A 24,584-nucleotide genomic window follows, 5' to 3' on the forward strand; every position below is an offset into this window, starting at 1 on the left:
TTATTTTATTTTTGTTATTAAATAAAAGAACAAAGCAGCAAATTACACACAACAAATATAAGATCAAAAACATAAGTTAAAATATTTTTAGGTACAGAAGGTTTCTTTAACATGTAGAAATACTGACAAAAGGACAAATGTCATGGTATAGGGTCTCATCTATGAATGCGCTGCTAGAAGAAGCTCATGAGACATTTTGTCATCCTCTATTGAAATATTACACTTCATATTATATCATATTAATATTACACTATTACACTTTATTGAACAATACATTTTAATGAAAGGTCATTTTGACAGTAATAATGAAAATGATTTTTTACAAAAAGGACCGAATGACTGATTTCCATCAACACAAACAGAGGTTGAGAAAAGCACAGATACACACCGTCACTCATCATGACTCGCAAACACACACTGATCTTGCTGTCTAGACTGTAGAGAGATCCTCATATATTCTGATTCATCAACACAGTTTCACTGATGATCCAGAACCAACACTAAACCCAGGATAGAGCGGTTGAGTGAATGTGGTCTGGACTGTGTGGATGAGGCTCATTGTGTCTTCAGAGACGCTGTAGAAGGACAGAGTTCCTGCACTGTGATCCACATACACTCCTATTCTACTGCTGATGGACTTTACAGGGAGTTTAGTCTTTATGTTATTGTAATAGAATATGTAACTGGAGGAAGAACAGTACAAACTCCAGGACTGATGATTATATCCAAACACACACTCAACACCCCCTCCCTTCCTGCTGATGCTCTTATATGACACTGATATATCCACATCACCACTCCACTCAATCTCCCAGTAAGAGCGTCGATCACACACACTCTCTCTACACAACACCTGATCATAATAATCAAATCTGTCTGGATGATCAGGATACGGCTGCTTTTTGTTAGTGCCAGTAATCACTCTGTTCCTCTCAGACAGACGGAGGTGTTTATTTACTGTGTTCAGATCCAGAGTGAGCTGATGGGAATCTGATGGAGATAAAAAAATTATGAATTTGATCTTTTAATGAATCTGAACTCTTCATGTTCAATATATCAGCAGTGTCTCAGTACAGTTTACCAGATATCCTGTGCAAATCATCATTTACATGATCAGCTCTAAAACTCTTCTGCCATGTTTTCTTTCTCCTTCTACAGGAAGAACATGAACACACTCAGTGAGTTTTTCTGCTTGTCTTCTTAGTGACTTACATTGTAGGAAGTCGTTCCTGGTCCTGGGAACAATGTTGGTGAAAGAGACTGTGGAAATCAACAGACATGTAGAGTGTGATTATTGTAAGAAAGACAGCAGAAATGACAGAATAATCGCGTACACGCATCTCTGGTGGATATTGATGCGCTGATATTTGATATTTTTGGCTTATGTTTCTCTGTGTATATTAATGTTTTGTGGATCTATTGCAGATATTATTTATCTATATTGTATAGTTTGATTCTTTGGCTTGATTAAGCAGTTATATTCAGTATAATTTGTGACGTTTGCACAATTGCATGTGTTAATATTTAGCTATTGGAATGAATATATATGGATACTTATTTCACAGTGTTGTTATTTATGTTTGTTACTTGTTTTCATTTAGAACCACACACACATCTACAAGTATATAATGTTTGTGTGACACTAACGTGAAACCAGACTTCATTCACATCAATGGAAAGCAATATTTAATATTTTCAATATTTACGCTGTCTGAATATTTCAATATTTACGCTGTCTGAATCGTTCCTTATCCCTATATAGTGCACTATGTGCCATTCACTATGTAGAAAATAGTAAATTTGCAAACAAGAGACCAATTTCAGCTGCAGATTCAGTGTCTATTTATAATGTAGGGGGCGGGGCTTCAGATTCTAGAGAGCATTTGATTGGACAGAAAATCTAATGAGAAGCTGAAATGCAGAGTGATGTCATCAAAATCATTGATCCATATTGGCAGAAGTGAGACACTGTAAGTTTTGAATGCTTATATCTTCTAAATGTGAATTTTGCAATTGTTTTTGAGCACACTAGCTTATAGATCAAGGGTTTTCAACCTTTTAGGGCACACGCCCCCCACTTTTATCTTTTAGTTGCACCAAACCTGTTGTAACCATAGCCAATGATTAGCTAGGAGAATAGTCAAATTGCCCCTTCTAGTACATGACTAAAGCTTTGCTAGTAAAATCTCACATTTGCAGCTGTTTCACTCCTGAATTAACAGGTGCTCGTGCCCCCCTTAACGGGTGCTGGTGTTATAGATAACAATAAGTCTAACATATTCATGCAAAGGCACATGCTCAGAGTAAACAGAACAATGTCATCCATTGATGTGGACGCTAATATAACAAAGCACTGTTGGCCAGAGGAGAACTGGCACCCCGACTAAGCCTGGTTTCTCCCAAGGTTTTTTTCTCCATTTTAACACCAATTTGCCACTTGTCTGCCACCTGATGTCACCTGATGGAGTTTGGGTTCCTTGCCGCTGTCGCCTCTGGCTTGCTTAGTTGGGGACACTTGACATTTGACTTGACATTTGATATTCAACAGTGCTTTGATCTGCCTGCATTGACACTATTCTTTAAGAGCTGCTGTGCAGCCAAATAATGTACCAGTTATCAATGTAAAGCTGCTTTGACACAATCTACATTGTAAAAAGCGCTATATAAATAAAGGTGACTTGACTTGACTTAATATAGTTATCATTATAGTTATCTTTATAGTTATCATTGTTGGTGTGAACAGGCCTTTATTCTCATTCATTTCCACTGGCCAAATAGTATTTTTAATTGTTTTAAAGAAATCAAATTTATGCAATTTTGCATCTAAGGTAAACAAGGTGAAAAAAAGGTTAAAAAAATGTTTCAGAATGTTTATACAGTATATTTGTAATGGAAACAGATAAGCTTTTTTTTTTTTTTGGCTGTGTAAATACAATTGTCTGACTCATTGACAAAACATTTAAAAGAACTTAAATCTTTTCCTTCAAATACAGTGGTATTTTTCATAATGTTGTGAAGATCACAGAAGAATTAGTTCTTGGAATAATGAGTGAATTTGACAATTTTGGTCAAATTTTCTGCATGAAACATGCAGATAACTACATACTGTACTTCAAAGAATATTCAACCTTCATTGAATTTCATATAATAAATGAACTCTTCATCAATTCTGAGTTTGACTCAGTAAACACTGAATGTTTATCTTTCTATGTTAATTGTCAAAATAAATTGTCAAAAGTTTTAACATACCTAAATTAAATGCCGTACAAAGGGGGGAAATGTGTTTTCTTTTGAATGCCCATGTACAGGAATGTGAATAAGGGCAGAAGTCACCAGCAAATAAATGCCAGATTGTCAAATGAGTTATTTTATGCATTTAAATATGATCCATTTTTTGTTTACTTTACAAATTAACACAAAATTAACACCTATCTTCTAGTACAAATTAAACAGTGCTCACATTTATTTGTGCATTAAAAATTACAAATCAGCTTGTGCCTTATATTGTGATCTTATAGCAGAATATTTTAGTCATTATAGAGAGACATGTTCTTACATGTGACACATACTTATATAACAAATACATACAAGCATGTACAGTTTTTACGCAGCTTTAATCACCTTTTTGGTTATTTCATGAATTAACTGACGACAGAACTATGGCGTTGCACGTTCGTAGTTTCTTTTCCGCTTTATTTATAATGCAGTGATATACAGAGCGCCGCAATTGCATGTAATATTGAAGACAGTGTGCCGCGAGCACAGTATGCTGACATGACAGGACAGTTCGTTTTTCTGTGGCCTGAATCAGGACAACGCTTTTCTCTCAGAATCTGACAGAAGTGTCACCAGCTTTCACACGTCTTTCGAAATAAAAGTGGCATCAGAAAAACAGAATTAGGTTTGTTGTTGTTTCTTTTGACTGCACACAATGAGAACCATTTAAAACTGTCTTGCAACCCACCCATCTAAATGCATCTAAATTCATATAATTTTTGCTTAACTTCTGGGTAATGACTTTATCTAAATTGAGTGCTTAACTCAAGTAATGGGAGTGGAATATTTAAATGCGTAGCCTATATCAAAATGAAAGCAGTTTAAATCATTCTCTTTACTTCATTACTCCACTCACTTCAGTAACACCTGACCCCCTCCGAAAGGGATTTGAACCGGGGTCTCTGTCATGGGAGGTGTGTGCGCTAACAAGACCGCAGCCATTAGCGTCAGTCGCTAGTGTGCCTCTTGAGATCAGGGGAGTGAGGTTTACATGCACAGCTTACTAACTTACTGGCCTACGTCTGTTACACATAGTCTAGAGTGTCTGGACAGTGTGCACATATTCATGCTAAGTTTATTTTTCATACATCCCGCTACACATTTCAATGCCTTTTTTATACATCAGGCCCCATGACTTTACCTCTGTCAGAAATCTTCTTGAGCTCCTCTTTGAAGAAATCCTCCAGTTTGTCTTTCAGCTGACGGACAGATTCTCTCACGCCATCAAAAGAGGAGAGAGAAATGAAGGGATCATCATTTACATTTGTAGATTCAGGAGGAGCTGAGAGAGACTGGAAACTCTACAGAAAACAGAAATCAAAGCTCATCACCTCCACACTTCAGACAATAACCTGCACTACTGTCAGATTTGAGCAGCTCTTGTTGATCTTTAGTAACTCTCCTCAATCCAGCACTTTCACAGCATCAGCTTCATTCTTCTCATATTCATTATATCATGTTAGAGCTATAAGTTCTAGTGTTTGACACACTATATGTGAACTTTTTAGTAAAACAATTGATGATCAAACATCTGACAATAACATGAATGTAACAGATCAAGTTTATCAATGGCGTCGCATGACAGGATTGAGTAAATTTGATCAGGAAAAGCAGTTCAAAGGCAACGAGTAGATTGACCATTATTTATAACTTTTGAGCAGTTAGTGTCTCTGAAATTCACAAGGACTCTTGGGACACGATCCCAAGGTCAGGTTTTGTGGTTTAAATACACTGAAGCGATGCTAATATACAGCCTCACTTCCTGTTTGAGGACTTCACGGTCAAATTCATTAATGTGTTAATTTATAAAATTATTATAAAATAAGTAAAGCAATAATGGGAAATCTAGCTGGGTGAACCTGATAGCATCAAGTACCATCAAGTTCATCGATTTCACATTGTTGTAAAACAAAGTTAAAATATTAGTGAAGTTTTGAGCTGTTTCTGTCTGGAAGCTCAATATATCTTTCAGAAAAATGTTTCCTAAGAGATTTCCAGAGCTGAACTGCATTTGTAAGTGTGTCTCTTTCAAAAGAAGAAGATCAGATGAGAGTCTGACTGATGATGATATAATAACGAACACACAGATCAACACTTCAGTCAACGGCTCATTCTGCTCTCATGAAATGTTTCTCTGTGAGTCTCTTGCTCAAGTCCACTATGATCCTGTTCTTCTAGATCTCTGTTACCTGCAGGAAATGGATGTGATCCTGTGTGTGTGAAAGCTGCTCCAGCTCAGCGTCTCTCCTCCTCAGATCATTGATCTCCTGCTCCAGTCGCTCCAGTCGTCCTTCAGCTCGACTCGTTGCAGCCTTTTCCTGATCTCTTCTCTCAATGGAGCGGATGAGCTCAGTGAAGATCCTCTCACTGTCCTCCACTGCTGTCTGTGCAGAGCGCTGTTAGGACACACATCACAATCACACAGTGGCTTCAGTGAGTCCTGACTGAGACTTCTCAAACTTCTCTTCTTCTCCAGACTCACCTTATGAGACTCCACAGCCTCTCTCAGCTGCTGAAGATCTTTCTCTCTCTGCTGGATCCTCTGCTGGAACAATCTCTGCGTCTCCTTCAGCTGGTGCTAAAGGACAAACCAATCACAGGAGAAACATTAAATAAATCATCAAGTAAACAGATATGAATCCAGTATCAGTGAAGTGCTGAGATTGAGGGATTAAAGATCTTGCATGATAAGGTTATAGGTTAACTCATAAGTGTCAGCATTATTTCATCAATGCCTAGATTTATAGGTATAGTTCACCCAGAAATGTAAATTCTTTCATTGTAAACTGATTTCATGTAAATTCATTTTGAACAATGTCTTTGTGTCTAGAGCCCAAATATGGTGACACATCAATTACATCAAATCTCACTGGCTCATGCATGTCACATGACTAAACATGCCACCATATTATTTATGGCTTCAGAATACTTATACCCCCCTTGCAGCTTTATGTATTTCTTTTATGCTACCTTAATGACATTTTTTAAGATTGAAACTTTTGGATCCTATTGACTTTCTATATACAGAGAGATGAGACATTCCTTAAAATACCTTCTTCAGAAAAAAAGTCATACCAGTTTGTAATAAAATGAGTAAATGATGAATGTACATTTTGTGAACTACTGGTTTAAAGGGGTCCTATTATGCTTGTAAATGAGTATAATGGGATGTTTTTAAGCTCATACCTGTTTCTCTGTCCTCTGTGCTGCAGCTGATACAGTGTTGTGGTTTTTATGTTCATCTATCATACACAGCACACATATACACTTCTGATCAGTGCAGCAGAAAACCTCGAGGATCTTGTCGTGTTTCTGGCAGATCATCTCCTGCAGTCGTCCAGTGGCATCAGTCAGATTGTGTCTCTTTTCTTTAAACCAACTCTCATGTTGTTCAAGGTGATTCTCACAGTAAGACTCCAGACACACCAGACAGGACTTGACGGCTTTGTGTTTTCTTCCAGTACAGACGTCACACTGCACATCTCCAGCTCCAGCGTAACAGTCAGCAGGAAGGTTAGTCTTCTTCAGTTTCTCCACCACTTCAGCCAGCATTGTGTTTTTAGCTAAAGCAGGTCTTGGACTGAAGGTCTGTCTGCACTGAGGACAGCTGTAGACTCTCTTCTGATCCTCCTGATCCCAGCAACCTGTAATACAGATCTTACAGTAACTGTGTCCACAGGAAGTGGTCACTGGATCCTTCAGGAGATCCAGACACACTGGACACATGAACTCATTCTGATCCACTGAAATTCTGGCTTCTGCCATTTTACTGCATGAATACAGAGACACAAACACACAACAGCTCAACTACACTTCAGTTTCCCTGAACTCAGGTGATTCCCGTTTCCTGATTTTGTGTTTAAGTGACGTGTAAAAGTCTAAAGTCTGCAAGTCTAAAGGTCACAGAAAATAAAACACCCACTAGATCAGTCTCAGACACACCCTCAAAGAATATAAGTTACAGAGAAGAAGGACAACACCCTTAAAAGTCTTGTTTTTTTAATTGAAAATTGCCATATTTATTATAAATGATTTATCCGTGCACATCATTTTGTTAAACTTGTGTGCTCAAAATCTTGAATCAGAATACCTTCCCCTGCCTCTTGCAGAGACATCTCTTCATCTTCTCTTCCCTGATGATGAGGACAGGGCAACCTGTCACTCACATGAGATTCACCAATAGCAAACCACTACCATCCAATCAATTCCCCATGGACAAAATCAAGCCCCGCCCTACATTTGTTCTTGTTCCAGAAGCCATTTCACTCAGATATACGTCACAATATCAAAGAAATGACTATCATAACTTAAACTTCATGCCGACATTAATACCTCTTAAATGTTTTTACTTAGAGTATCATAAAATATTTAGTCCTTTCGATGATAAATAGGAATTATATTTGCTGTGAGTCATTTCTTGGGATGAACCACTGTAGTCACATGAACTGTTTTAAATATGTCTTTAGTAGCTTTCTGGGCATCTGAAAAAGGCATTCCAAGATACTGTTTTTTGTTTTGATGCAGACATGACGAACCAGGCCTTTTGAATCTGGAAATACTTCAATCACTTTGCCAATTTGCCAAGAGTTACAGGGTACAGTTTTGTCTGCAATTAACACAACATCTCCACATTTAAAATTCCTCTTTTTGTGTGTCCATTTCTGATGTTGTTGCATAAGTGGGAGGTATTCTTACACCCACCGTTTCCAGAATAAATCTGCCAGGTATTGAGCCTGCTTCCATCTCTTTCTGCAGTACATATCATCTTTATTAAACAGGCCAGGTGGCATTATAGGTTTTCCTTTTAGAAGCAGCAAATGGTTGGGTGTTACAGCTTCAAGGATATTAAGGTCAGAGGAGATTGTTGTTAAAGGGCAATCATTCAGGATAGCTTCAGCTTCACACAAAGCAGTTTGCAAAACATCATTATCAATTGTTTGTTGTCTGAGAATAGAATTAAGTGTTTTCTTTATCAATCCAATCATTGGTGTGCACCTAAAGGGGGGTTAAATATCCAGTTTTTACTGTCCAGAGAGATTATCCTTTTAATCTTGTTGTGATCCAAACTCTTTATAGACTCTCTTAATTCCTTCTCTGCACTTAGTGCCATTAGTGCCAATCACATGTTAGTAACTTGGCCTCTTCTACAGACAAATGGTGTTATACAAGAATTGGTATTAAGTGAGTATGCCATCTCTAGATGAACTTGTGGACTCCGCAGACTTGTTGTCTTCAAACCAGAGATGCATCCTCAGTTTAAAGCTGTGAACACTGACAGGTGTTAATTGTTTTATGAAAATACATACTTCTCAATTTGCATTTACTTATCTTATTTTTTTAATGTTAATTTTTCTAAAATAGGAGTCCAGTCCACCTGCACAACATCCGTTTGACACCCGCACTTACAACAGAGGGAGCACATGTCATCACATTTACACATTCACCAACTTTATCCTGTTTAAGCCAAATAGACTACAGTTACAATCCAACGCTTTCATCAAATCATGAAGATCTGACCATTTCTAAGATCTTGAAAACAAACACCACATACAGACGTGTGGGTACAAAACTTGATTAAACTTTTTACTGTTCATCCACTTTCAAATGACATGTATATTGAATAAACCAACACTCTAAAAAATGCTGGGCTGTTTCAATCCATGTTTGGATTAAAATATCTGGACTAAATTGTCTGAGATTACTGCATGTTCTTGTGTTTCTCGAAAAGGGCAGATGTATCGATACTCGAAACCACAATCAGCAATGTAGCAATTGGTTGGCATCAAGACGGCAACGTAGTGACATCATATAATTAAAAAAGACACCTGACGAAAAACTTGATGAATTTCTGGCCCTTTATAAGGAAACAGCTAAGGAACAAATTGACATAAAAGTTATAATAGATAAATGAAATGCGCACTGTTTTCGTTTAAACATGTTTCCCAATTATTCTAGTATTTGTACAGATATTCTAGTATTTTAAATATAGTATTTTACATTTTATTTCAGTGTTGCAATTAACAATTCATTTAATTTATCTTTGAAGCAGATTTGTTATGTGACAGCATTAATTAAAGTTTTAGTTAAAAATTAATTCAAGTCAAGATCAAGTTAACTCCTGTGTTTCATTTTTAAGCCCTGGTAAATATATAAATATATACATTAAAACATACCGTTGGAACTTTCTGTCTCATCCTGGGTTAACTCCATCACTTTTTTGTTTCCTACATTTAGAAAATGAAAACCATACTTAAACTTGACAACCTAAATGCTTTGTTTCTGATCACCAGAAACCTGATGTAGTTAATACACTATACCACTGATGCTCAATGGAATTAAATTCATTTTATACCTCTTACTCCAGGGACAGACTCAGAGTCTTCATCATCTTCATCGCTTATTTCTTCCTCATCTAATTCCAGATCAATCTCTATGGACCAGAATGTCATGGCCCAAAAAGTTGGCTAGTTGATCAAGCTCATTATCCATAAGATTAAGAATCTGGGACATTGTCGCTACCAGCTTACGGAGCTGTGTAGACCTGAGATATTCTGGGTACTGTGCACCACACTGACTTGATCCTGTCCTGTCAAGAAGCTGGTGGGTAAGCACTTTAGTCTTCCAAATAGGAAGGGGTTGTCCCTGTCTACTTCACAATCATCTCTCTTGTCCACATGAAGTTTTATTGCTCTGACAAGTTAAGGGTTTAACAAAATTGCAACTTTTCTCCCTTTCTTGCCCATTATTTCCACTCTTTGGTACATTATCTATGTTTCCATCCATCTAATTTTATGCACATTTTCACATAGTGCTTTATTCGCAAATGTTTTATGCGATATTTTAAATTTGTTGTGCAACTTTGGATGGAAACTATTGTCAGTGCTACTGTCAGTGTCTGTTCATAAGAAGACACTTCTGATGTTTAAACTCTTCAAAGCTGGAAAACTCAACATCTGGCTAAAAAAAGAACAACAATAACAAAACTAATAACACAAAAATAACAAAAACATGAAATAGTGTACCCTGCTTATTGTCCAGCATCAGTTTTGATGTAACAAACTTGAAAATGTTTACAAGATGATGTAAAAGAAATTAACATACCAGTGTCATATTCTTCAGGAAGCAGGTTTTGTGCCATGATCTTGAACTTACTGAAAAAATGAAAGTATAAAAATAAGCTTGCTTCTTTTAGTTTTTATCAGAATACTGTACATTTTTTTATTCAAAAAAGGACAAATGCAGAAAACAATAATGATTTGAATAAAACTGGCGAAATTTGCATCATGTGCACTGTAAGCGGACCCTCGTGTACATGTAAAAACTGAAGCATACATTGTGATTGGTGTCTGTATATTGCTTGACTTGTGTGGTGTCTCACAATTTTAAAAGCAAAAACGCATTCTATGGGACTGGCCCCTTAAGTAATTATGTAATTTTATGGTAATTTAATAGGTATGTATATATACCCATCCTCCTGAGTGCCTGTCACCTCTAAAGAAGGAGGATTGAGGGTTCCCTCCCCCTTTTTTCCCCTCCATTACAAAAGAGTAGAGCTGGGACAATCGTATATAATCATTAATAAAATGTGAAAAGGTTGAAGCGAATTACAAGGGTGTTTCCAGTGGGCTGTTTACATTAATCTTGCATCATAAAAGCATTCTGAGGTGCAAGTACATAGCCCAAAGCAAGAGCGCTCTTCTTCATTTGCATTTGAGTGTGCGGTTAAAAACTAGCCTAGAGCGCCATCTGCTGTTAAAAACTAAGCTCAGAATCGATTTAAGAGAGAATCGCGATGCATTTGGAAAATCTCAGAATCGATCCTTCTCCTGTATCCAATTCTTCTTTAATTCAAAATGGCAGCACAGTTGAAAGGTTTGTTCGAGCTACGCCCTCTACTGTACAGTATACAGGTGTAAATATGAATTTCCTTCAGCCTGAGGCTCATTCATTTCATTTTTGGTGTGACAGGGCCTTAACATTTGCCAAAAATAGAACTTTTTTGTTGTTGTTATTAAGCCCAGGTGAGGTAAAGTAAGGCAAAAGTAATGTAACACACTACTTTGCATAAAACGCAATTAGTTACTTTTTAGGGCGTAACGCAATATTGTAATGCATTACTTTTAAAAGTAACTTTCCCCAACACTGATAACCATGAAAATATACTTACCTATACCTTCCTGCAAAATATAGAAAATGTTTAAAAAAAAAAAAAAAAAAAAAAGCTCCCTGATAGTTTGACATAAGACAACATTTGACCCACAGTTGATTGACTGAACCTACCACAGAAAGAGGAACAAACCCATCCCAAATATGGTACTGCTACACACCTTGCGTAGTTCTGAAGCTCCATCTCTTGAATTCTCTGTGCAGCACCATCCAGAAAAAACATACATCTTAATGCGTATCATTCATTCATCTAAGCATTTCTTCATTACTGGATGCTGTTTGTGAGTGAGCTTGACAGTAATTCTTTACTCTTATAAAATATTAGACTACAATGATGTTTACAATGTAATATCTGTAGAGGTTCTCAATCATCCAAATCATCGTCATATATTGTGGTATTAATCATAGTAACTGAGCTTCCTGTAAAAGACTTGAGGTTTGGATGAGGACCAAAACATTTCAAAGTAAGCACAGCTGGTACGACTGTAACCTGAAGAGGGAATGAGGCGCTGCGTCGAGAATGTCGCTATGGGAATGCTCTGTGTGATTGCGTCATGAAGCACATGAGAAATCAGTCCAATGGTGTGACGAGACGTCAGAAGCGGGTGACATCACGACCAGGAAACTATATAGCACACTCAAACAGTGTAACGTTAGCTTCAAAAGTCTGAAGTAAGTCGGTGACAGGCATGCCGGAAGTATGGCAGGGCGACGCAGCGTCTCATTTCCTCTTCAGGGAAACCTAGGTTACAGTCGTAACCGAGATATTCCCTTTCAAGGGAACTCGCGCTGTGTCGAGAATGACGCTGTGAGAACATTTATACTCACAATGCCATAGTGACCAATGCATGTCTAGTGTGAATCGTAAAGCACTAGGACGAAAGCACTTGAGCCCCAGGAGTAAATCCCAGGTCCAGGTCATAGAATCTCATGAATGTGTGCGGTGCAGACCAGCTTGCCGCATCACAAACATCTTGAAGAGACACTCCAGACAGGAATGCTTCAGAGGCAGCCATACTTCTAGTAGAGTGGACTCAGACGGACATAGGGGAAGGTAGCCCAGCCGACTCATAAGCAAACAAAATAGCCTTGACTATCCACTTGCTCATTCTCTGCTTAGATGCTGGGGACCCTTTGCTAGGAGACCCAAAACAGACAAACAATTGTTCCAATTTACGCCACAGGGCAGCTCTGTGGACATAAGCATCCAGCGTCCGAACAGGGCATATCAGATTGTTTCTTTCCTGGTCTGGATCCCTGAAGGGAGGAGGAAAGAAGGCTTGCAGCACAATAGATCTAGGCACTGTTCGTTGGTGTGAACTTTTTGTCTTACACCTTTGACCCTATGATTAGTCAGGTAGGGTAAGGTTAGTCAAATCTAGCCTAAACCATTAAGTACTCACCTGCCTGCAGGTTGAAGTTCTTTAGGAATGACATAGAAGACTCCCTTCTGGTTGTTCTTTTTTGAGGCTCAGTTTGTAGTAATAAGTCTCACGGAAGGCAGTAGTATCAATAAAATCACTTATTTTATTAGATACAATACAAAGAAATCAATGCAAAATAAAATAAAACGTAAAATCATCTAAACTAAAAGCTCTAAAGTCAAACTCTAATCAGCAATATTGGAGATGCTGTTAAATGTCCTTCGATAGGGTATCAGATGTACTTCACCTTTAATGCAGGCAGCATCTGAGGTGTGCTTCACTCCTCAGTCTTTTTATACTTCTGTTTAGGGAATTCCAAGTTCATTTCACCCATCAACTCCTCTATGTCCTGTATGATCCAGTCTTTCTGTTGTAAGAATATCAGCCTTCGTAGATCCTGTTGAACCATCTTGATGTCCTTCCGCTGTCACCTACGCTGTTGTCTTCTTCTAGCGCTTTTCCCCTTCTTTACTGTAGCCTTCCTTACTTCAACCTCTGCTTGTGGTTCTAACACTTTCTCTTCACCCCCATGCGCCCAGTCGCTGACCTTTGTTGTTGGTTACAAACATTGAGTTCATAAAATTAATTTTCACATTTTTTCCCCACACATATTTTACACTTGTTTCTGTTTTTACACCATAAAAGCAGTCAAATACAATTGTTTATACCATACATCTATGCAACTAAGTTTTTAGGTACTTTCCACTCATAAGCAAGTATTTTAGGTACTTTCCACTCATAGCATTTAAGCATTTCTATGTTTAGGCATATATGGCATTGTCTTAAAAGCAAGCAAATTAATATTTCTTTGAAACAGGTCAATAGCAATGGCATTATCTTAAAAGCAAGCAAATTAATATTTCTTTTAAACTGGTAAATAGCAATATCAATATCCAAAACACCACATTAGTGGGGACCTTAGGAACATAACCTGGTCTAGGGTGAAGGAACGCCTTAATCATAGCAGGCACAAATTCCAAGCATGACGGGGCAACCAACAAAGCTTGTAGATCTCATATTCTTTTAAGAGAAGTAATAGCTTGTCTCAAGCACAGATTTGTCTCAAGGTTAATATTTTGAACTTGAGCTTCATAACTGACTGGTTCAGATGACGCAGTTCCAAAATGGGACGCAACCCCCCATCCTTCTTTGGAATGAAAAAATAATGGCTGTAGAAACCAGTTTCTCTGTCGGGAGGAAGTACACGTTCTATGGCTCCCTTCTCCAACAAAGTTGTTACCTCTTGTTCCATAACGAGAGCCTGCTCGGGGCCCACCACTGTGGGTAGGACCCCCATAAACCTGGGCGGGCGAGACCCAAACTAAATGGTATAACCGTTTTCTCTCGAGACTGGCCTTTGGTGTTTTCCAAGCAACCAATCCGATGTCCTGAAGCGGTGAACTGGCTGGGCACAACCGAACTGGTCGCTTTGAGACCCTCCTCAGAGGGGGCAAGCATCCGAGCGCCACTACGTTTCTGGGCGGACAGCGGGATATATGCTTGCTGCTTGTAGGGACCGCTGTGCCCTGAAGCACGCCAGCTGGCAGGGTTGGCAGAACAGCCCCCTGAGGGCACCGAAAGGAACTGCATAATGAGGTGTTAACCATTTCCCTTTGGAGAGGACTACCCTAAGAGGCCTGGCACCCCTGGCATCAGGACCTCTTGCCTGCAGCCTTCTTAGCAATAATAACGGTCCTCAGATCTGTCTTACCCTTCGAAGGCAGCGGTTGAGAGCGCCACCCGGATCCCCGTTCTTTTTGAGGGGGAGCTTGGGTAGCGACGCTCTGCTATTGTGTGGCACGGTGTGAGGAGCTGGCTTTTGATGTTTTGATGTTACCTGAACCAAATATGATCACACCATCACTTGGGCTAGTCTTACCTGAATAGGGCATATGATCAAATATGATCACGCCATTTTTCATGCAACAACGTTCGCTAATTTTTAGAAATCCTACGCAAACAACATCTATCTCAACATTTAACACAACTATTCAACCATATAATATGTGAGTTGCATTAACTTACCAACTCCCCCAACAAACAATTGACATTTTTTAATTTTACAAATGACTTTTTTATTGAACAATACATTTTAATGAAAGGTCATTTTGACAGCATTAATAAAAATTATTAAGGTGACACTACAATAAGAATTGAATGACTGATTTCCATCAACACAAACAGGTTGATAAAAGCGCAGATACACACCGTCACTCATCATGACTCACAAACACACACTGATCTCACTGTCTATATGAAGATTCATTACACACATTTATTCTGACAGAAGTTCAGCTGTAGTATTAATGTAATGAAGAGAAAATAAGAGACTCTATAACATTATGGGTAGAGTCTCTCTACAGTCTATTCTGATTTATCAACACAGTTTCACTGATGATCCAATATAAACCCCAAACCCAGGATAGAGCGGTTTAGTGAATGTGGTCTGGACTGTGTGGATGAGGCTCATTGTGTCTCCAGAGACGCTGTAGAAGGACAGAGTTCCTGCACTGTGATCCACATACACTCCTATTCTACTGCTGATGATGGACCTTACAGGGAGTTTAGTCTCTATCTTATTGTAATAGAATGAGTATCTGGAGGGAGAGCAGTACAAACTCCAGGACTGATCATTATATCCAAACACACACTCATCACCCCGTCCCTTCCTGCTGATGCTCTTATATGACACTGATATATCCACATCACCACTCCACTCAATCGCCCAGTAACAGCGTCGATCACACACACTCTCTCTACACAACACCTGAGCATAATAATCAAATCTGTTTGGGTGTTGAGGATACCACTGCTTTGTGTCAGTGTTAGTAATCACTCTGTTCCTCTCAGACAGATGGAGGAGTTTATTCACTGTGTTCAGATCCAGAGTGAGCTGATGGGAATCTGATGGAGATAAAACACATCAGAATCAGGAATGATCAATCTGATCTTTTAATGTATCTGAACTCTTCATGTTCAATATATCAGCAGTGTCTCAGTACTGTTTACCAGATATCCTGTGCAAACCATCATTTACATGATCAACTATAAAACTCTTCTGCCATGTTTTCTTTCTCCTTCTACAGGAAGAACATGAACACACTCAGTGAGTTTTTCTGCTTGTTTTCTTAGTGACTTACATTGTAGGAAGTCGTTCCTGGTCCTGGGAACAATGTTGGGGAAAGAGACTGTGGAAATCAACAGACATGAAGAGTGTGATTATTATAAGAAATGCAGCATAGATCACAGAATAATCTTGTATGCGCATCTCTGGTGGATATTGATGCGCTGATATGTGATATTTACGGCTTATGTTTCTCTGTGTATATTAACAATTTGTGGATCTAGTGCAGATATTATTTATCTATATTGTATAGTTTGATACTTTGGCTTGATTAAGCAGTTATATTCAGTATAATTTGTGACGTTTGCACAATTGCATGTGTTACTATTAAGCTATTGGAATGAATATAGATAGATATTCGTGAAACCAGACTTCATTCGCGTCAATGGAAAGCATATTTACTCTGTCTGAATCGTTCCCTATCCCCTATATAGTGCACCATGTGTCATTCACCATGTAGAAAACAGTAAATGTGTGAACAAGTGACCGATTTCAGCCGCAGCTTCAGCTTCTATTTATAATGTAGGGGGTGGGGCTTCAGATTCTAGAGAGCATTTGATTGGACAGAAAATCTGATGAGAAGCTGAAGTGCAGAGTGATGTCATCAAAATCATTAATCCATATTGGCAGAAGTGAGACACTGTAAGTTTTGAATGTTTATATCTTCTAAATGTAAATTTTGTAATTGTTTTTGAGCACACTAGCTTATAGATCAAGGGTTTCAACCTTTAAGGGCACACACCCCCCACTGTTATCTTTTAGTTGCACCAAACCTGTTGTAACCATGGCCAATGATTAGCTAGGAGAATAGTCAAATTGCCCCCTCTAGTAGATGACTAAAGATTTTCTAGTAAAATCTCACATTTGCAGCTGTTTCACTCCTGAATTAACAGGTGCTCGTGTCCCCCTTAACGGGTGCTGGTGTTATAGATAACAATAAGACTAACCTATTCATGCTAAAAGACAAAAAACTAAGATTTTGACTTCATGAGGACTTTAAAGCGACAGACAGGTACGCGCTCAGAATAAACAACGTCATCCGTTGGTGTGGACGCTAATAGTTATCGTAATAGTTATCTTTATAGTTATCAATGTTGGTGTGAACAGGCCTTTATTGTCATTCATTTCCACTAGCCAAATAGTATTTTTATTTGTTTTAAACAAATCAAATTTATGCTATTTTGCATGTAAGGTAAACTAGGTGAAAAAAAGTAACAAAGTTTCAGAATGTTTATACAGTATATTTTTAATGGAAACAGATAGGCCTTATTATTTTGCTGTGTAAATACAATAGTCTGTCTCACTGACAAAACATTTAAAAGCATTTGCAAATCTTTTGATTTCTTTCAAATTCCGTACTTCAAATACAGTGGTATTTTTCATATTGTTGTAAAGATCACAGAAGTTAGGCTATGGTCTGCCTGCACATGACATTAACAGCACCTCCATACAGAAGTGGTTGTACAGTATTGTCATTGGCAGTGGCAGAACCACCAGTCTGTGGTGGTACAACATAAAAATAAGTTTGACTATAATGTAATGGACTGTTTTAGTGCCTACAACACAACTAAATACAACTATTTTGTACACAATTGTAACAGAGATATTAGTGAATTAGATCATGGAATAATTAGTGAATTTGACAATTTTTGTATTATTCCTCACTTCCAGGCATATTAATAAAGGGGTTCACACTAACTAAAGTTCAACTTGCTTAGTCAGATCTGGTTCTCAAAACCCCCAATTCCTGATTTTTCATAGTTGCATCTTCATGAATGTGACATGCAGATAACTACATACTGTTTTTAAAGATTATCAACCTTCATTGAATTTCATATAATCAATGACCTCTTCATCAATTCTGAGTTTGATTGTTGTTACAGGTGAGGATCCCTCTCTGCTTCCTCCGGATCACCATTTTTTATTCAAACTCCATTTCCCATAGACCTTCAGACCTGGGACTGATTACACACACTATTGAAGCACACACATTCTTGATTTGCAAAGGTGGTCAATTCTGAGCATTTCTTTTGTGGATGGTTACTCTGTGTTTGATCTTGGACTGTTTCCTGTTGTTTGATTCTCTGCTGCCTGCCCCTACTATTGCCTGTTTATAGGATTGTGATTGTAAGCCTCCTGCCCTGACCTTTTGCCTGATTTCTGAACTGTGTTTGTTTGCCGCCTGCCTCGACCCAAGCCTGTCCCTGTTCACGATTCGGTTTTGCCTTCTCTATTGCCATTGCTGTGTCTCGACCCTGTACTGTTTGACTCTGACCAAAATAAAGCTGCAGATGGATTCTCACTCTGCTGACTCTTCGTTACAGAAGACTTCGCCAAACAGCGATCCAGCAGCTATCATGCAATTGTCCTCTAAACTATCAGCACAAGCCCATTAGCTTGCTATGCATCAGCATCAGCTCAATCGCCTAACCTCTCTGACTGAAGAACTCGTCGAAATGCTAAAAGACCTATGCATTACTCGCACAGAGACCGTGGCAGCATCAGTGACTTCTCCCGCTGACAACATCCCAATCCTCCCGCCACTATGAACCCACGTCTAGCATTCCCCGAAAAATTTGACGGCGACCCAGTGAAATGCAAGGGATTCCTGTTACAGTGCTCTCTGTTTGTAAACCAGCAACCTACCTTGTATCCCACAAATTCGAGCAGAATATCTTTTGTCTGTTCGCTGCTAACCAGAACAGCTTTAGACTGGGCCAGCACTGTTTAGAGAGATGACGGAACTTTCCCTTCCTTCTATATATTTCTTCAGCACTTCAGAGAAGTATTCAAACATCCGGCTGGAGGTAAGTGTGCTGGTGACCAGCTGCTCGCTCTATGTCGGGGGAAGAAAATGGCATCGGAATATGCAATGTTGTTTCGCACTCTCGTGGCACAAACTAACTTGGCTGGAGGATACTCTAAAACTGCTGTTCAGAAAGGGATTAAATCTGGAACTCCAAACTGTGGCCAAGCCGGACACCTGAAGACGTCATGTCCTATTCGACCCACTTCATACAACTCCAAATCGGTGAATGCTCATGCGCAGCTAAATTATTTCTCCTCATGTGTTAAAATTCCAGTGAAGATAATTGTCCAAGACAAGACTATATGTACCTCCACTTTATTAGACTTGTCACATGAGTTTGCTCAACAGTATAGACTCACTCTAGCAATTCTTGTTTGGCTCTGTTACAGGTGAGGCTCCCTCTCCACACTATTTCTATTCAGACTCTATTTCCCATAGACTTTCATACCTGGGACTGATTACACACACTATTTAAGCACCCCACACACACACCACCTTAGCGAAGTCTTGATTTGCTAAGGTGGTCGATTCTCAGCATTTCTTTTGTGAATGGTTACTTTGTGTTTGATCTTGGACTGTTTCCTGTTGTTTTAATCTCTGCTGCCTGCCCCTGCTATTGCCTGTTCATTGGATTGTGATTGTAAGCCGAATGCTCTGACCTTTTGCCTTATTTCTGGACTGTGTATGTTTGCCGCTTACCTCGACCCAAGCCTGTCCCTGTTCACGATTCTGTTTTGCCTTCTCTATTGCCATTGCTGTGTCTCGACCCTGTACTGTTTGACTCTGACAAAAATAAAGCTGCAGATGGATTCTCACTCCGCTTACTCTTCATTACAACTGTAAAGTCTGTTTCAAAAACTTGCAACGGAAAAAGTAAATACTCAATGTTTAACTTTCTGTTAGTTGTCAAAATAAATTCATCAATCAGGACTTTACCTCTGTCAAAGATCTTCTTGAGCTCCTCTTTGCAGAAATCCTCCAGTTTGTCTCTCAGCTGACGGACAGATTCTCTCACACCATCAAAAGAGGAGAGAGAACTGAAGAGATCGTCATTTACATCTGTAGATTCAGGAGGAGCTGAGAGAGACTGGAAACTCTACAGAGAACAAAAAAATCAAAGCTCATCACCTCCACACTTCAGACAATAACCTGCACTACTGTCAGATTTGAGCAGCTCTTGTTGATCTTTAGTAACTCTCCTCAATCCAGCACTTTCACAGCATCAGATTCATTCTTCTAATATTCATTCATCATGTTAGAGCTATAAGTTCTAGTGTTACACTTACACTATATGTGAACCTTCTAGTAAAACACTTGATCTGCCATTAACAAAAATGTAACAGATCAAGAGCATCAATGGAGTCACATGGCAGGACTGAGTAGATTTGATCAGGAAAAGCAGTTCAAAGGCAACGAGTAGACTGACCATTATTTATAACTTTTGAACAGTTAGTGTCTCTGAAATTCACAAGGACTCTTAGGACACGATCCCAAGGTCAGGTTTTGTGATTTAAATACACTGAAATCATCGCTAATATACAGCCTCACTTCCTGTTTGAGGACTTCACTGTCAAATTCATTAATGTGTTAATGAAAATTATTATAAAAGGTTACAGCAGGTTTGAAAATGATCTGATTTTGGTAAACAAAAACTTGTAAAAAGATAAAGAGATAAGTAAAGGGAAATCTAGCTGTATATCTTTCAGAAAAATGTTTCCTAAGAGATTTCCAGAGCTGAACTGCATTTCTAAGTGCGTCTCTTTCAAAAGATGATGATCAGATGAGAGTCTGACTGATGATTATATAATAACCGAACACACAGATCAACACTTCAGTCAACAGCTCATTCTGCTCTCATGAAATGTTTCTCTGTGAGTCTCTTGCTCAAGTCCACTATGATCCTGTTCTTCTAGATCTCTGTTACCTGCAGGAAATGGATGTGATCCTGTGCGTGTGAAAGCTGCTCCAGCTCAGCGTCTCTCCTCCTCAGATCATTGATCTCCTGCTCCAGTCGCTCCAGTCGTCCTTCAGCTCGACTCACTGCAGTCTTTTCCTGATCTCTGATCCGCTGTGTGGCCTCAGAGCGGCTTCTCTCAATGGAGGGGATGAGCTCAGTGAAGATCCTCGCACTGTCCTCCACTGCTGTCTGTGCAGAGCGCTGTTAGGACACACATCACAATCACACAGTGGCTTCAGTGAGTCCTGACTGAGACTTCTCAAACTTCTCTTCTTCTCCAGACTCACCTTATGAGACTCCACAGCCTCTCTCAGCTGCTGAAGATCTTTCTCTCTCTGCTGGATCCTCTGCTGGAATGACCTCTGCGTCTCCTTCAGCTGGTGCTAAAGGACAAACCAATGACAGGAGATACATTACATAAATCATCAAGTAAACAGATATGAATCCAGTATCAGTGAAGTGGTGAGACTGAGGGGTTAAAGATCTTGCATGATAAGATTATAAGTTTCATTCATAAATGCCAGAATTATTTCATCAATGTCTAGTTTTAATAGGGATAGTTCACCCAAAAATGTAAATTCTTTCATTGTTTACTCATCCTCATGTCTGTCCAAACTTGTTTTTCTCTTTCATAAGATATTTTGAAGAACGTCTCTGTTTCTAGAGCTCAAATCAAATATAGCGGCATGTCAATAACATTAAACCTCCCTTGCTTATGCATGTTCTCGTGGCTAAATATGTCACCATATTTGAATTTTTTTTATGACACTTTGCATCCCAATTTAGAGGCTGCATCCTTTGAAGGCCGATTGTGTTAAATGTAAGTAATGAGTTCTACTTAATCAAATAATCTAATGTTTCTAATGATACAAGTGTAAAAATAAAAGTTAAAATATATAAAGCGATTCAAATGTTGACATACCTTTGCGAATTTATATAGTGTGACGAGCAGGGCGGGCGAGAGCCGTGAGGGAACGGCGCGAGGCCGGTGACGCGAGTGTTAATGAGCGTCAGCTGCGCGTTGCACCGGTCTCGAGTCTCTCACAGAGGAGCTCCAGAAGCATAAAAGGGGAGCGACGACAGTGAAGGACAAGAGAGGACCAGGCCTGGACTTTAAGTTATGTTTTATTATGTTTGTGTGGCCGGCAGAAGTACGTGAGGGTCTGCCGGCATTACTTACATTTTGTATTTGTTCATTTTATATATTAAAGTTGTGTTGAACGTTCGCCGGTTCCCGCCTCCTCCTTCCCGTATCTACGGACTGCGTTACATATAGTTTATACCAAGGTGAACATATGTAGACACATTGAGGACCCTGTTTCATTTTTGGCAGTTGAATATAACTTTTGAAAAGTCCAGTACAAACGTTACTGCCAGTCGTCAACAGCAGCTGTCACAATTGATAGGTGACAAGAACAGTCCTCCTAAGCTAGACCGCCCCATTTAACAATGCTTGGTCTTACCTTTGTAGCCTTCGAAGGGCTCTGAATTGGGATACAGCCTTAGATTACCTAACTTGAGTATTATTGATTTATTTCCTTAATGTCCTTTTGAAGATTGAAACTTTTGTACCTTACTGACTTTAAATATACGGACAGATGAGACATTCCTTAAAATACCTTCTTTTGTGTTCCTCAGGTAAAAAAAAAAAGAAAGAAAGAAAGTCATACCAGTTTGTAATAACATGAGTAAATGCTGGTTTAAAGAGGTCCTATTACGGAGTCTGTCAATTCCTGTCAATCACCATTACAACCATATATAAGCAGCAGTCATTGTGCCATTCCAGCGACAATATTCCAGCATCCCTCCACCTCCACATTGCTGGTTATGATAAAGTGCATTACATTTCCAACATGCGCTCTAAGCATTAGACCAATCACAACAGACTGTGACCAGCTGAACAATCAGAGCAGACTGTGATTTTTGGAAGGCAAGAAACTGAAACTAAAACTGTTCAGACAGAAAGGGGGGAAAACAGACATTAAATGATGTAAATGTATTCCAGTAGACCCCATAAACAAAATTATGAACCTGTAAATGAGCATAATGACACCTCTTTAAGTTCATACCTGTTTCTCTGTCCTCTGTGCTGCAGCTGATACAGTGTCGTGGTTTTTATGTTCATCCATTGTACACAGCAGGCATATACACTTCTGATCAGTGCGGCAGAAAACCTCGAGGATCTTGTCGTGTTTCTGGCAGATCATCTCCTGCAGTCGTCCAGTGGCATCAGTCAGATTGTGTCTTTTTCCTTTAAGCAAACTCTCATGTTGTTCAAGGTGTTTCTGACAGTAAGACTCCAGACACACCAGACAGGACTTGACGGCTTTATGTTTTCTTCCAGTACAGACGTCACACTGCACATCTCCAGCTCCAGCGTAACAGTCAGCAGAAAGTTTAATCTTCTTCATTTTCTCCACCACTTCAGCCAGCACAGTGTTTTTAGCTAAAGCAGGTCTTGGACTGAAGGTCTGTCTGCACTGAGGACAGCTGTAGACTCTTATCTGATCCTCCTGATCCCAGAAGTCTGTAATACAGCTCTTACAGTAACTGTGTCCACAGGAAGTGGTCACTGGATCCTTCAGGAGAGCCAGACACAATGGACACAGGAACTCATCCTGAGAAATTCTGGCTTCTGCCATTTTACTGCATGAATACAGAGAGACACAAACACACAACAGCTCAACTACTCTTCAGTTTCACTTTCCCTGAACCGAACAGTTTCCTGTTTCCTGGTTCTGTGTTTGAGTGACTTGTGTAAAACAGACGTGTCTGTAAAGCAGGTTCCTCAATCCTTTTCTTTTAATATAAATATTGCAGTATTTATTTTAAATGATTTATCTGCGCACATCAATATTTTGTTAAATTTATGTGTGCTCGTAATCTTTAATCAAAAAAACTTCCCCTCCCTTTAGCGGTGACATCTTTTCTCTGATTTCGTGTTTACTAGTGTGAGGAAGGGGCAACCTGTCACTCAAATGAGATCCACCAATAGCAAACCACAATCATACAATCGTACATTTGCTCTTGTTCCAGAAGCCGTTTCACTCAGATATACACCGATTAGGCATAACATTACGACCACTGGCAGGTGAAGTGAATAACATCTCTTCATCACGGCACCTGTTAGTGGGTGGGATATATTAGGCAGCAAGTGAACATTTTGCATGTGGTCCGATCCAACAGACGAGCTACTGCAGCTCAGATTGCTCAAGAAATTAATGCTGGTTCTGATAGAAAGGTGTCAGAATACACAGTGCATCGCAGTTTGTTTGTAAGCATCACTTACCTGGGGAACACATGGCACCAGGATGCACTTTGGGAAAAAGGTTTCTGGTTTCTGCTGGGAAACCTTGGGTCCTGCCATCCATGTGGATGTTAATTTGACACGTACCACCTACCTAAGCATTGTTGCAGACCGTGTACACCTTTTCATGGAAACGGTATTCCCTTGTTGTTGTGGCCTCTTTCAGCAGGATAATGCACCCTGCTACAAAGCAAAAATGTTTCAGGAATGGTTTGAGGAGCACAACAACAAGTTTGAGGTGTTGACTTGGCCTCCAAATTCCCCAAATCTCAATCCAATCAAGCATCTGTGGGATGTGCTAAACAAACAAGTACGATCCATGGAGGCCCCACCTCGCAACTTACAGGATCTGCTGCTAACATCTTGGTGCCAGATACCACAGCACACCTTCAGGGGTCTAGTGGAGTCCATGCCTCAATGGGTCAGGGCTGTTTTGGCAGCAAAAGGGGGACCAACACAATTTTCGGAAGGTGGTCATAGTGTTATGCGTGATCGGTGTACATCGCAAAAGTGGATAAATG

General features: G+C 39.3%; 2 protein-coding genes across 10 annotated transcripts in view; one reads left to right on the forward strand and one right to left on the reverse strand.

Moving 5' to 3' along the window:
• On the reverse strand, positions 1-23,459 carry LOC127511132 (tripartite motif-containing protein 16-like). 8 transcript variants are annotated; one of them, XM_051891739.1, is made up of 7 exons: positions 22,826-23,459; positions 21,044-21,139; positions 20,724-20,957; positions 19,736-19,895; positions 16,007-16,054; positions 15,675-15,770; positions 10-894 (listed from the first exon to the last, which is right to left on the reverse strand). In XM_051891739.1, the coding sequence occupies exons 1-7, from the start codon at positions 23,396-23,398 to the stop codon at positions 467-469; spliced, it is 1,635 nt and encodes a 544-aa protein (XP_051747699.1). In that variant the 5' UTR covers positions 23,399-23,459; the 3' UTR covers positions 10-466. The 8 variants fall into 8 exon arrangements, 5 of the variants coding, with proteins under 5 accessions (XP_051747701.1, XP_051747700.1, XP_051747699.1 ...); XR_007929845.1 differs by lacking the exon at positions 10-894 and adding an exon at positions 18,637-18,826 and having other exon boundaries at positions 15,699-15,770; XM_051891741.1 differs by lacking the exons at positions 15,675-15,770; positions 16,007-16,054; positions 19,736-19,895; ... (1 more) ...; positions 21,044-21,139; positions 22,826-23,459 and adding exons at positions 1,213-1,260; positions 4,418-4,577; positions 5,466-5,672; positions 5,759-5,854; positions 6,463-7,219 and having other exon boundaries at positions 1-990.
• LOC127511088 (gastrula zinc finger protein XlCGF57.1-like) overlaps positions 1-24,584 on the forward strand; it is a 195,809-nt gene that overhangs the window by 116,403 nt on the left and 54,822 nt on the right. The window lies entirely within an intron of this gene.

The sequence above is a fragment of the Ctenopharyngodon idella genome, chromosome 4 (genome assembly GCF_019924925.1).
Source record: "Ctenopharyngodon idella isolate HZGC_01 chromosome 4, HZGC01, whole genome shotgun sequence".
In the NCBI taxonomy this organism is placed as follows: domain Eukaryota; kingdom Metazoa; phylum Chordata; class Actinopteri; order Cypriniformes; family Xenocyprididae; genus Ctenopharyngodon; species Ctenopharyngodon idella.